This window comes from Bombina bombina, chromosome 3, assembly GCF_027579735.1.
Source record: "Bombina bombina isolate aBomBom1 chromosome 3, aBomBom1.pri, whole genome shotgun sequence".
NCBI lineage: Eukaryota > Metazoa > Chordata > Amphibia > Anura > Bombinatoridae > Bombina > Bombina bombina.
Genome location: NC_069501.1, coordinates 3,750,657 through 3,766,081, shown reverse-complemented (window position 1 = coordinate 3,766,081; position 15,425 = coordinate 3,750,657). Strand labels below are relative to the sequence as shown.

The window sequence follows — 15,425 nt, the reverse complement described above, 5'->3', positions numbered from 1 at the left end:
TTAATACCAAAAACGGAATAACAAATGACAAAAACATTTTTTCAAATAGTCACAACTGCAACAGCTCTACTGTGGCTTTTTACCTCCCTCAATACGACTTTTGAAGCCTTTTGAGCCCTTCAGAGAAGTCCTGGATCATGCAGGAAGAAGCTGGATGTCTGTGTCTAATTTTTGCTGCGCAAAAAAAACGCTAAAATAGGCTCCTCCCACTCATATTACAACAGTGGAAAGCCTCAGGGAACTGTTTCTAGGCAAAATTCAAGCCAGCCATGTGGAAAAAACTAGGCCCCAATAAGTTTTATCACCAAACATATATAAAAAACGATTAAACATGCCAGCAAACGTTTTAAAATACACTTTTATAAGAGTATGTATCTCTATTAATAAGCCTGATACCAGTCGCTATCACTGCATTTAAGGCTTTACTTACATTACTTCGGTATCAGCAGCATTTTCTAGCAAATTCCATCCCTAGAAAAATATTAACTGCACATACCTTATTGCAGGAAAACCTGCACGCCATCCCCCCTCTGAAGTCACCTCACTCCTCAGAATATGTGAGAACAGCAAAGGATCTTAGTTACTTCTGCTAAGATCATAGAAAACGCAGGCAGATTCTTCTTCTAAATACTGCCTGAGATAAACAGTACACTCCGGTACCATTTAAAAATAAACTTTTGATTGAAGAAATAAACTAAGCATAAAACACCACAGTCCTCTTACGACCTCCATCTTTGTTGAGAGTTGCAAGAGAATGACTGGATATGGCAGTGAGGGGAGGAGCTATATAGCAGCTCTGCTGTGGGTGATCCTCTTGCAACTTCCTGTTGGGAAGGAGAATATCCCACAAGTAATGGATGATCCGTGGACTGGATACACTTAACAAGAGAAAAACTTTTTTGACTGTGAAACATCAGTCTGCTAGTGTAATCTAATTGCAGTTGCCTGCCTGCCAGCGTGTGTGCCAGGCCCACTTGCTAAGTGCCACCACTCATATCTGTTGTAACAGAAGTGTAAATTTTGTAAAAAAAAAAAACTTTTTTGACTGTGAAACATCAGTCTGCTAGTGTAATCTAATAGCAGTTGCCTGCCTGCCCTGGCGCCGCAACTGCCTCTGGGAACCTTACCATGGGTCCCAGACCGCACGTCTTGTAATTCTCTGTCTGGGAAATTATATATCTATCAAATCTATCTATCTATCGTATCTATCAAATGTATATTGCATCTATTGATCTATCTATCTAATCTATGTATCTATCAAATCTATCTATCTCGTGGTTGTGCAAATGGACTGTTTGCGGTTGTTTGCGGTGCGTTAAACGGGGAGTTTGGTCTGTCACTGTGAAGTAGGCGTAACCCTTACACTACCTGATCGATACAACATCATACCTGATGTTTTAAAGCACGTTATTCCAAACAATTTAGGAATGTTAGGTGATTTATGCCCTTTATGGATTAAAACCAGACTCTGCATCAACTATGTAATTTTCCGTGGAAGTTTTGCCATGGATCCCCCTCCGGCATGCCACAGTCCAGGTGTTAGTCCCCTTGAAACAACTTTTCCATCACTATTGTGGCCAGAAAGAGTCCCTGTGGGTTTTAAAATTCGCCTGCCTATTGAAGTCAATGGCGGTTCGCCCGGTTCGCGAACAGTTGTGGAAGCTTGCGTCCGCTGTTCGCGAACGCAAAATTTTAGGTTCGCGACATCACTACATATCAACGTAGAAATCTTAGCACAAACTTACTTCACCACCTCCATAGGAGGCAAAGTTTGTAAAACTGAATTGTGGGTGTGGTGAGGGGTGTATTTATAGGCATTTTGAGGTTTGGGAAACTTTGCCCCTCCTGGTAGGATTGTATATCCCATACGTCACTAGCTCATGGACTCTTGCCAATTACATGAAAGAAATGATCATTAGCATTAAACGTCCCTTTCAGGTGGAAATAAAACTAACCAATCCCCATCAACCTAGAGTTAAAAACGACCAATACAACCTTATGGAGAAGATAGAGACAATTAGTCCTCAGATAACATAAAATAAAAATATCAGGGTTGCAGCTTTTGTTTGAAAGTGGATATCTATTTCTATACTTCTTATATATTTATATGCTCTATATTTTACGTAGTTTCCATGAAAATACAACATCAAAATTAGTATTAAGATTATTATATCCTTCCAATGGTTTGATCTGAATATGTATGTTATCTGAGGACTAATTGTCTATCTTCTCCATAAGGTTGTATCAAAGATATTCTGTTAGATTGAGGGTTTTTTTTTGTAATAATTTTTTATTGATGTATTAAGTAATAACAATAAAACAGAAAATATGTCCAGGCACGGATCAAAAATAATAAAGACACTTATACATTTCACATATAGGAAATAAACGTGGGCTGAAACATTGGTGTACTAGTGTAACAGTAGTTTTCGCTATATCCAACCTGTAGTGGTGCTATATATATACATAAATAAGATCCAGTGTTATGGAATATAGTTCAATAACAAGAGAATAACAGTTGACATGAGTTATAGCACCACCTCTTACACCAAGAACATAAAATGTAAAACAATATATAGGGAACACAGCATATAACAATAAAACCTCGATTTTTATATCATATAACTAATGATCCCTACCCCAAGATAAGAGGAATTCGATAAACTAGAAATGGTGAGTGGTAGGGAGTTGGCTTTTGTCTGGCCTCCCGTAGGCCTGAGTGGAAAGGGGGGGGGGGGATGCAGCGGGCAAGAGCCGCTCGAAGTGGGGGGGAAAGGGAGATGGAGGGCGGAGCCAGTTAGGATGCTGGAAAGGTAAAGACTACTACATGGCCATTAAATTTAGTAGTAAAAAAAAAAAAAGGTCTAATATGGAAATTGGATATCAACAGTGCTGTGGTCAGTTACAAGAGACACTATGTTAGCCTTGTTACTATACTCAGGCTATATCTTTATACTGGAGGGTACTGTATTAGACCTATTACTATACACAAGCTGTACCCAAATACTAGAGGCTCTTTATTAGACTTGTTACTATTCAACTGAAGACACCGTATAAGACTTAGTACAATACACAAGCTATATCTATACGCTAGAGGGCACTGTATCAGATTTGTTACTATACATAAGCTGTGTCTACCAACTAGAGGCACTGTATTGGACTTGTAACTACACACAAGCTATATCTGTATACTAGAGACTCTAAATAATACTTGTTGCTATACATAAGCTGTACCTATATACTAGTGGTGATGTATTATACTAGCTACTACTCTATACACAAACTGTACTTATTAACTAGAGACACTGTATTAGACTTGTTACTATACACAAGTGGTATCTATATACTATGGGGCCCTTACAAACCTGTTGTTATACCTACGCAGTACCTATCTACTAGGGGCACTATATTAGACTAGTTACTATACCCAAGCTGTACCTAGACACTAGAGGGCACAATATTACAGTAGAGGTGGTAGGGCTATTTAGTTAACTATATAATTCCTGTGGACATTAACAGCACTGAAGTTTGATGTATTATGCAGATTGCCATATAAGACAATGTAACTCTCCAACAATCTCGTGTATAAAAACATATATAACTTAGGTGTATGGTACATGTTAGATTGCACTAGATGAGGTCCTAGCTATAGATTGCGCAATATTGTAGCGATTTAAGTGTCTCATGACCATGCAGGGTGTCTGGTGTATAACTGCTAACAATAGTAAGGCTGTGAAGGTAGATTGGGAAGGTGTTAAGTGCTAACGGATGAGTGAGAGGTATTCAGACTGATATGTCTATACAAATGCTAAGTATGTTACAGTTTGATATAACTAATTAAACAGACAGCTCTGTAATAAAAGTTTGAACAATTCTCAGTCTCAGGCATAACCCTGTGTTAATAAGACATACAAGTATTTCACTGTTTAACCATAAATACTCATATTGAACCCTAGACGTGTAGCAGTGCAAATGCAAACTTATAAATATCTTTTGACCCATCCTATTAGTCTAATCTAGTAGTGTTGCTACATAGGGACCCTGTAACCCCCATGAGTTCTGAATACTTTGTACAACATGACCTCTGGCGCTAGAACTTAAGTAAAGCAATATGGTGTCAAATATTGACTCTTTTTAGGTAATTATAAGAATGTCTTGGCATACAGGGATAGATATTAGTATGCATCGAGATCATAGTGCAACTATCTCCTCGCCAGATTCAAATATTTCAGGAGATTGAGTTGAGTGTGACCTTTAGAATTTTAAAGATTAAATAAGAAACATATTCTCTGCTATTACTACCTCACTAATTAAGCAGCATGAACTATATGTTCGTAAGAGTTGGGGCTAGTCATCCCGTGCTGCTATAAGGAAGGTAGTTGAATAAACTGATGGTCTGTCTAGCTCTAAGGCTCCGTTACCTCCGGGCAGCTGGCTCATGAAAAATTAGTTAGATGCAAGTATTTTAGCCATCCTTAGGCTCCTCAACAGAAAAAGAGAACAGCGCATACCAAGAGGCTCAGTTCAAGATATGATTTAACGGGTCACTGTGCTAGGGCCTCTCATATGCGCGATGTGGGTGCGTAGGGAGGCCAGAGGTGTAAACATCCACCCGGGTCAAAAGGGTCCCCAATCCGTTCAATAGGGACCATCAAAGTTAGTTTTTCGGGATTCTGCCGCTATCTTGACCATTCAGTCCCAGGGAAATAATCACTGTGTCCGTTCAGTTTCATATGCGGGAGATAGTGTGTGTGGCTTTTCGGTGACGGCTTCCGATATAATTCAGCTGTTTTCCAAGATGCTTGTGACGCTGCCGGTCTCTGAATCTTCTTCTCTGGCTCTGCCGGGGTGTTTACAGCGTGTGCGGTACTTTGAGCCTCATCCTCTAACCACAGATTCTCCCTTGAAACCACATGTAGCTCAAGTTCTCCATGCTGTATTTGCCTGTTCCATAGGACCTCCGGTGAGCCGTTAGTAAAGTAGAGGTCAGCTGATGGGAGGGAGGGTGAACTTGCTGCAGTCTGAAGAGCGGCTACACAACTCACATGATGCTGGTCTAGCCGAATGGACATATCTTTCAGCATAGATATGACTAGCCTCAGGGTGCTTGTCGTGCATACTGCATCGTGGGAAACCTCTATGTTGTTGCAGAGGGCCAATCTAGTTCGATGGAGATACAGAAGTGTCCGGCAGTGTATGGGAGTTAGGTTTCTGTATCGTCTTAAGCCGTATTAGCTCTGCAGATCACCGATATAACAGTAAAGTGTAGCACCCGCAGAAACTCAGCTAACCATCAGCTACTGCACACGTGGAGATCGCCTAGGTCCCAGATATCAGCGTCTCCCTATGGAGGTTGTATGGGATACTTAATCCCAAAAGATAGATCAAAGGCTGTGCCATCCTCTTTTCTGTCCACAATTAAAAAGGGCATACATTAAAAGTGGTGAATTGGCTTTATTTTGGTGTTTCATAAACCATCCATAGCTAGAGCACAGGGCAGATGCGACCTCTCTCCTCGGCTGTTGGCTCCGCCCCCAAGATTGACGTTTTTGGGACTCAGCAATTGGAAGCCAACAATCGTGATCATCCAAGTCAGACTGGAATACCAGTAACAGATAATTGGTCGAATTCAAAATGTGACTCATTCCGGATAGTTCAGACCGATTTGAAAACTAAAAGCAAACACAGAAACAAGACCGTATCCTGATTGGTTTACCATGTGACCTCCCAAACTTAGCCGGACTTTGAGGACTAACTGACCTAAGCCTACTCAAATTTGATTGGTCGGTTTGAACTCTAGGTTGATGGGGATTGGTTAGTTTTATTTCCACCAGAAATGGACGTTTAATGATAATGATAATTTTTATGAGATCATTTTATAATATTTTTCTTAACTTAATTTTTTTATAGTCTGGACACAACATTTTACAATTTTCGATTATTTTCAGTTGGAAATAAAATTAATTGGGAATGCGATTACTTTGTAAAACCACCTTCCGTTAGATAGGAAGCTGTTTATTTTGCACAGTATATTTAAACCACTAGTATCTGCCACAATGTATTTTTGAAATTATATAAAAATCTCAGCGCTCCCCAAGTTCAGGAAATATATTTTATATATTCTTATAATTAATATTTTAAAAACTAAAAGACCCTTAGTACTTGAAAGTAATGAGTCAATAAAAAACAATAATAAAAAGCCTCAGTTCTTAATATTTAAAAATTGTAACTCCTAAAACAATAAAAGGTGAAGATAATCATAAATTATTTAGTTAATATACATACATATACAAAGTCCGAATACTGATGAATAAATAGTTAAAAGAAGATTCTCAGGGGGGCGGAGCCAGGTCGTGCAGGAGAATGGACGTGTTTAACTAGAGCTCCTGAGATGAAAGCTGGCTTAAAGGTTTTAAAGCCACATTAAAGACTGGATTTATAAATAATCTGAGCACAAGAATCAAGGGGAACATAAAAGCATCTAGAAAGACTTTTATACCTAAACCGATGTTGAGATACGATACTGTTGCCCGTTGTAGGCCACAGCCCATCTAGCGTGGGAGATCGAGGTGCCGGATGCACATATTTACAGTGAGGCAACTAATCCCACGACCGGCGCACAAGACTCCTCCATACCCGGAGGACCTACCTTGCGGAGGCGGCTGTACACTAGGCAGCCCACCTGAACGGGTGGGTCTGCTGTGGGTTCCTGAGGCGATCGAAACACACAAAAAGCTTGGCAGCGAAGAAGTAGCCGTTCACGACTAAGAACATGGCGGACCTCTACGCGGTCCTACTGATCCATCTAGAGGAATTTGAGTACATGATGAGTACTAGATTTGATTGCCTCCAATCTCTCTTGGAAGACGTACATGCTGAGGTGGGCTCCTGTGCAACTCCTCAAGCACAATGCACCGACTTGCAATTTATCAAGACCCAACCCCCGGTTGTTTCAGGCCCTAGGGCCATTGCCTACCTACACACTCCAGCGGAGCCTCTGAGCCGATCTTGCCCGATAGTGCTGAAAGATCATAATCCTGCCTTGCTTGATGTGCTACCGTATTTCTATGAGCTTGCAGAAAGGGGGCTTTCCGGCGCTCTCTGGGGTGATAGCCATCCCATGATGGCGACCTGGGAGAGGGCTTGCACAGCGGAGCCCGAGAGGCCACAACGTACTGTGGGTTTACATGAGAGAAGCATTTGGCGCAGTCCTATGCTGGGATTCAGTCAACCATTTTGTGTCCTACGTGGGCTCTTCCATAGGAGACTAGCTACGTTTGATACTGCCTTGGTGGGCTGTGTGGAGTATGGTGGTGCCGCTTTTTCACTAGCTCTCAGGACTGGAGTGGGCTGAAGAGAGACACTAATGGTTGATTTGGGCTTACGGGGCATTAGGACTCTGTTGGTGTTGATGCCCGGTGGATTCATTTGTACCACTTACTAGAGTCAAGTTACTGAATAGTATTTAAGGTTTTTATGATGCCCTTAGGCTGATTTAAACTTGTAACCTCAACACTGGGTAATATGGCAGAAATCACTATATACTAAAGGTAGCTAAATTTAAGGGGAAAGGGGTGAGAATATTTCTTCAGTTTCATTTTCATTTTGGTAGATTCCCTCTTTTCCTGTTATTGCATTTCACTAAATCCGGTTGTTAAGCTCTCACTATGTTTATATGTATACACATGAGTATGGTGTGTGATAACCTCATAGATAGTATTTGAAAGCTTACCTAGATACTTGGATTAAACTTGCACGTAGGGTATTGTATTGATAATTACTAGGTATGTTATCTCCTGTACACTTCCTGCTCATTTTCAACATGCTAGCTAGCAACTTCTTTCAAGTGTCACATTACAACCACCTATGTTTTCCCTTTGTGGAGCACTAATCAGCATCCCAATAAATGTTTAGCTCCTATCATTTAGCTTAAAAATATTGCTTTGAGGGTTTGAGCAGGTGTTCCCTACTTTCATGAGCAAGAGAGAGTGATGCTTATATAGCATACACTTTAGTAACATTCTAAGTTGCAAATATGTCTGTTGAGCAGGGTCCCCGATATTTGGTTCAAATGCGTATTTATTAGTGAACTAAACTAGTTAATCCTACTATACGAATAGCCAACCAGTAAACCTAGTACCCTTAGAGCCCTTATTGAGTGTCTAGCTGTAACACTTTTTCCACTTACAACCTATAAACAGTCTTGTTCCTTTAATATTATTGCAGTCCCCTCCCGATAATGAATGCTGTCGAGGAGGAGAGTATTTTCATCAAACTATAACCTGGGTTACATGGTTTGCTCAATGAAGGGGACTTCACTTCCAGTCTAGGATCCGACCCCCTCTCTCCCCCACTCTCTCCCCTCTCTACTCCCCCCCTCCCTCCCTCTTTCCCCCCCCTCTTTCCCTTCCCCTTCCCTCCTTTTCCACCTTCCTTTCCCCCTCCCCTTCCCCCCCTTCCTCTTTCTTTCCCCCCCTCTCTTAATTGTGTGGTAAGGGATAAATAGCTTATCCTCCATACTCCCTTTTGGCAGAGTTATGCAGTCTCTGCCCTGTTAGTAGAGTTTTTGTCATATCTTGAACCTATATGAGTGTAAAAATGGCTCTCCGGATGTTTACAATGAATAGATTTGTTATGATTATTATTCTGTGTTCAATGTCTATAGACTGGTTTATCACCATAATTTTAGTATAGATGTTAGCTCACCTATGTGTCTAATATATGTGTTAGAACTACTGATATGATGTTTAAGGTTCAGAGATTTTAGAGCGATTAATGTATGTGTTTCCCACGTATTTCACAGAGTGAAATCCCGGTGGTGCACCTGGTGGATATAGTTGACAAGGAAGTGCTCTAATGAATATGAGTAGAGGCACTGGTTAACTTGCACCACAAACTTGTTGCATATGGCTACCCGTGGGGGCATCATCTACTCCTTTACTAGCATGATACAACCAGGCATGACAAGATTTTTCAGCTTCGACTAAAATTATTTATCAATGATCCTATTGGCCGCCCTCTACGGTGCTATGTTTATTTAGTCGCCCCAAGGAGACTACAGAGTTTTGAAGCCCTGTTAGATCTATATTTCTTGCTAGATTACAAACCTTTTTGAGCTTGCAACCTTTAGATTTTTAGTCTTACTGACCTTATGCCAGCTGTATTAAGGTGAACAGCTATACTTTCTTCCCTATTAATATATAGATTTATGTGTGAAGCAGTCCCTGCTGTTTTATTTTTCTGACACAGTGTTAAGTAATTGTGTGTTTAATGTTATGTTTAATTCTATCATCTCCTTCAATTTTATTATTAGTTTTCCGGACCAACCCATGGTCCTAGCTGTCTTAGGAAGGAGGCTATATAGTGTAGGCCTTTATTGGGCCTGTACTACCCAAAAGCCCTCTGAGTAGCACCTTTAATCTATGGAGGTCCAAAAGTGGCCTCAGCTACCTTTGAGGGTAAAGAGGGTGATTCTGGGTTTGCTCCCCAACCTTTATATATTTAAACTATACCGCAACTTAGGAACATTATGTGAATGTTATGATAAGGGATCTATCCATAACTATGTTCTGATGTATCTGCTTATGTACACGATATCTGTCTTACCATATATTATGTGCCATGTGTTTGTTTGGGCAAACTGCTTTTTGTTTTGGTAATTGTTATTCCCTTGATAAAAAAATAAATTATAAAAAAAAATAAAAAAAAATAAAAAAGAAGATTCTCAATTCAGATCAAGTAAGAAGCCTTTTTCTCCTTCGGACGGTTGCTGCTCAGTGTGTAGTCCGGATATCCTGGACCCGGCAAAAGAAAGTAGCTGAAAAATACAATAAACGCACAGCGCCCACCGATTCAAAGTAGCTTAAGAACAAATCTGCCACAATGTAGCTTACTTTGTTTTGCCTTTTAACTTGCTCTTGAAAAAGACGACTGGTTGAATGAAACGCGTAGAGCTTAATAAACCTATGTTTTTATAAAGACACTAAGGTTTCTTTCTTGTCATATTGTGGCGTCGCCGATACAGGATTTTTGATTCAGTGAGTATACTGCATTTATTTTTTCGAGTGTTTACAAACACAAAATGAAAGTCCTTTCATTTCCAGAGTTTTCTGGACTGACATCGAATTGGTGGATTAAACATTGAAGCAAGCGCCCCTCTAACAAAACCATATAAACTAAACACTGGTTGCCATGTGGGGGATTAGCACAGATTGCTGGAAAGAGGACAGAGAAATTCTCTGCGACAACCAACAGCTTACAGCTACCAATACTCTACTAAGAGGTTTACATGGACACAACATTAACTCCAGTCCTATCTTGAAGGGAAGCTACCCATTAAAGGACTTAGATTTTTCTTCAGAGCACTATCTTTGCTTCCTCCTTGTTACAGAGGCAAAGAATGACTGGGGAGTATGGGAAGTGGGAGGGAAACTTAAGCTTTGCTGGGGAATCTTTGCCGCCTCCTGGTGGCCAGGGGTTGAATTTCCCAACAGTAATGGAATCATGGACTCTCCATGCCATTGGACATGAAAGAGAGAAGCGCTCAACCTGGGAACGAAAAATACCACTCAAGGAGCAGCCTCTTTTTGCTCAATATGTGCCTATCACAGAGAAGATATACAGTATATACAAAACACGGAAGGGGACTGCACTCTCAGACCGGACTCGGTACACATCCCATAACCCTGCAACATGCACAGCCCTGGGTGCACAATAGCACTCTCAGGAAGCTGCACTGTCCCCAGAGTCACAGGCCGTTAACCCCAGACAGGTCTGGGTGCAAGGCCCATAGGGAAAAATACAAAACAAATTAATACAGCACACAGAGAAAGTCCAGCACTCACTTACAAGCTCTCAGCTAAGCTTGCTAAAAGCAAAAATGGCAGAGTTAGTTACCACATCTGGCCAAATGGGACAAGCCCAGGTAGCACGTCAAGTCTCTTCTGAAACCTGGGTCCCTAAACAGCCATACAATGCAAGCTCTCAATCCAGCAAACTGGGAACAAGGGAAGGGTGCACAGGCTTATGTAATCCCCCTAGTCTTAGCTGAGAGCTTGTGAGTGATGGACTTTCTCTGTATATATATATATATATATATATATATATATATATATATATATATACACACATATATATATATATATATATATATATATACACATATACACACACACACACACACATACAGTACATACATACACACACATACATACATACAGTATATACACATACACTTGCATCAGCTGATGATACAGGTGATTAAATACCATAATAATAAGCTGGTGTGTCCTGGTAACACCAACAGCTAATCGGATCACTATCAGGAGAAGGTGTCGTGTGGATCAGTAAATTGTTGCTTGCATTGATCCATTTAAGTTGTTGATGTTGGAACTTTGACTTAAAGGGAAATTATAAACTAGATTTTTCTTTGCATTAATGTTTTGTAGATGATCCATCTGGGGGTGTTTTGTAACAATGTATAGTTCTGCTTATTTTTAAATACCATTGTGCTGATTTTCAGACTCCTAACTAAGCCCCACAGTGTCAGATAAATACTAATGTATACAGACTCCTTCTGGCTCCTTTTTATGCTATCTGTCTTTACATATGCAGAGGAGGGGGAGTGTCCGCTCTTCCTGCTTTCCCAGCCCCTTTCATTTGGTGTCCCAGCATAACCTAATCAGCAATGCTAAACTCGGAGCTTCTAAGTTTTTAAAAGGTTTTATACTGGATTTTTATATAAGTATCTGTGCATAATCTTCTTTATAGTATTGTCTATTACATGACGTTATATGGAAATTAGTGTAACCTGTCCCTTTAAAGGAAACATTCCCTGTGCACCCACCACAAGAACATTGTGATACTCACTCCAATGTGCTGGAAGAGCCAGGACCTCATGACGTTGGTGGCTTGTTTGGGCAGAACACCCCGTTTGTTTTTCCCAGAGCCGTCATCAGAGTGTAAAAGCCCAAGATCCTGACTGAGCTGTAACTGGAGCTAAAAAGAGAAGTGACAGTAAAAGAGACCGGTATGAGAGGCTGGGAATGAGAGAACAACCATAGGTTTATACTGATACAAAAAACATTTATGCTTACCAGATAAATTCCTTTCCTTCCGGATAGGGAGAGTCCACTGCTTCATCCCTTACTGTTGGGAAATACAACACCTGGCCACCAGGAGGAGGCAAAAACACCCAAGCCAAAGGCTTAAATATCCCTCCTACTTCCTCATTACCCCAGTCATTCTACTGAGGAAACAAGGAAAAGTAGGAGAAACATTAGGGTATAAATGGTGCCAGAAGAATAAAATAAATAATAGGAGACCGCCCATAGACAAGAAAAAAATGAGCGGGGGCTGTGGACTCTCCCTATCCGGAAGGAAAGGAATTTATCTGGTAAGCATAAATTATGTTTTCCTTCCTTAGATAGGGAGAGTCCACAGCTTCATTCATTACTGTTGGGAAAACTATACCCAAGCTCCAGAGGACACTGAATGAATAATGGGAGGGAACAAAAAGGAAGAGGCAGACCCTATTCTGAGGGCACCACAGCCCGCAAAACTTTTCTCCCGAAAGCTGCTTCAGCCAAAGCAAAAACATCAAACTTGTAAAATTTTGAAAAAGTATGTAAGGAGGACCAGGTAGCCGTCTTACAAATCTGATCCATAGAGGCCTCGTTCTTAAAGGCCCAAGAGGAAGCCACTGCTCTAGTGGAATGAGTCGTTATCCTCTCAGGAGGACGATGTCCCGCTGTCTCGTAAGCTAAGCGGATAACACTTCTTAACCAAGAAGATAGGGAAGTCGAAGTAGCCTTCTGCCCCCTACGCTTCCCCGAATAGACAACAAAGAGGAAGATTTTCTAAACTTAGTAGCCTGAAGATAGAACTTCAAAGCACGAACCACATCCAAATTGTGAAGTAAGCGTTCCTTTGATGAAGGAGGATTAGGACACAAGGAAGGAACCACACTCTCCTGATTGATGTTGCGATCTGACACAACCTTAGGAAGAAAACTTAATTTAGTACGTAAAACTGCCTTATCTGCATGAAACATCAGATAAGGGGGCTCACATTGCAAAGCAGAGATCTCAGAAACTCTGCGCACAGAGGCAATAGCCAATAAAAAGAGAACCTTCCAAGATAACAATTTAATGTCAACAGAATGCAGAGGCTCAAACGGAACCTGTTGCAAAACCCGAAGAGACATAATTTATGTAAGAACTTACCTGATAAATTCATTTCTTTCATAGTGGCAAGAGTCCATGAGCTAGTGACGTATGGGATATACATTCCTACCAGGAGGGGCAAAGTTTCCCAAACCTCAAAATGCCTATAAATACACCTCCCACCACACCCACAACTCAGTTTAACGAATAGCCAAGTAGTAAGGTGATAACAAAAAAGGAGCTAAAAGCATACAAAAAGAGGAACTGGATATATAATTGTGCTTTTATACAAAAAATCATAACCACCATAAAAACATAATTTATGTAAGAACTTACCTGATAAATTCATTTCTTTCATATTAGCAAGAGTCCATGAGCTAGTGACGTATGGGATATACATTCCTACCAGGAGGGGCAAAGTTTCCCAAACCTTAAAATGCCTATAAATACACCCCTCACCACACCCACAATTCAGTTTAACGAATAGCCAAGAAGTGGGGTGATAAGAAAAAAGTGCGAAAGCATATAAAATAAGGAATTGGAATAATTGTGCTTTATACAAAAAAATCATAACCACCACAAAAAAGGGCGGGCCTCATGGACTCTTGCTAATATGAAAGAAATGAATTTATCAGGTAAGTTCTTACATAAATTATGTTTTCTTTCATGTAATTAGCAAGAGTCCATGAGCTAGTGACGTATGGGATAATGACTACCCAAGATGTGGATCTTTCCACGCAAGAGTCACTAGAGAGGGAGGGATAAAATAAAGACAGCCAATTCCTGCTGAAAATAATCCACACCCAAAATAAAGTTTAATGAAAAACATAAGCAGAAGATTCAAACTGAAACCACTGCCTGAAGTACTTTTCTACCAAAAACTGCTTCAGAAGAAGAAAACACATCAAAATGGTATAATTTAGTAAAAGTATGCAAAGAGGACCAAGTTGCTGCTTTGCAAATCTGATCAACCGAAGCTTCATTCCTAAACGCCCAGGAAGTAGAAACTGACCAAGTAGAATGAGCTGTAATCCTTCGAGGCGGAATTTTACCCGACTCGACATAGGCATGATGAAATAAAGATTTCAACCAAGATGCCAAAGAAATGGCAGAAGCTTTCTGGCCTTTTCTAGAACCGGAAAAGATGACAAATAGACTAGAAGTCTTTCGGAAAGACTTAGTAGCTTCAACAAAATATTACAAAGCTCTAACAGCATCCAAAGAATGCAATGATTTCTCCTTAGAATTCATAGGATTAGGACATAATGAAGGAACCACAATTTCTCTACTAATGTTGTTAGAATTCACAACCTTAGGTAAAAAATTCAAAAGAAGTTCGCAGCACCGCCTTATCCTGATGAAAAAATCAGAAAAGGAGACTCACAAGAAAGAGCAGATAATTCAGAGACTCTTCTGGCAGAAGAGATGGCCAAAAGAAACAAAACTTTCCAAGAAAGTAATATAACGACCAAAGAATGCATGGGTTCAAAAGGAGGAACTTGAAGAGTCCCCAGAACCAAATTCAAACTCCAAGGAGGAGAAATTGACTTAATGACAGGTTTTATACAAACCAAAGCTTGTACAAAACAATGAATATCAGGAAGATTAGCAATCCTTCTGTGAAAAAGAACATAAAGAGCAGAGATTTGTCCTTCCAAGGAACTTGCGGACAAACCTTTATCTAAACCATCCTGAAGAAACTGTAAAATTCTCGGTATTCAAAAAGAATGCCAAGAAAAAATGATGAGAAAGACACTAAGAAATATAAGTCTTCCAGACTCTATATACAGATTTACGAGCCTGTCACATAGTATCAATCACAGAGTCAGAGAAACCTCTTTGACCAAGAATCAAGCGTTCAAACTCCATACCTTAAAATTTAAGGATTTGAGATCCTGATGGAAAAAAGGACCTTGCGACAGAAAGTCTGGTCTTAACGGAAGAGTCCACAGCTGGCAAGAGGCCATCCGGACAAGATACGCATACCAAAACCTGTGAGGCCATGCTGGAGCTACCAGCAGGACAAACGAGCATTCCTTTAGAATCTTGGAGAATACTCTTGGAAGAAGAACTAGAGGCGGAAAGAAATAGGCAGGATGATACTTCCAAGGAAGTGATAATGCATCCACTGCCTCCGCCCGAGGATCCCGGGATCTGGACAGATACCAGGGAAGTTTCTTGTTTAGATGAGAAGCCATCAGATCTATTTCTGGGAGTTCCCACATTTGAACAAATGTGAAGACTGAGCAAGTACCAAGATAT

The 15,425-nt window shown here is 40.4% G+C and overlaps 1 protein-coding gene across 2 annotated transcripts in view; it reads right to left on the bottom strand.

Annotated features, from left to right (window-relative positions):
* The window catches only part of PKNOX1 (PBX/knotted 1 homeobox 1), a 458,035-nt gene that overhangs the window by 87,437 nt on the left and 355,173 nt on the right, over positions 1 to 15,425 (bottom strand). For both annotated transcript variants that reach the window (XM_053705699.1, XM_053705701.1), the window contains one exon: positions 11,869 to 11,997. In XM_053705699.1, coding sequence (XP_053561674.1) covers positions 11,869 to 11,997 — 129 coding nt within the window. The remainder of the gene's footprint in view (positions 1 to 11,868; positions 11,998 to 15,425) is intronic.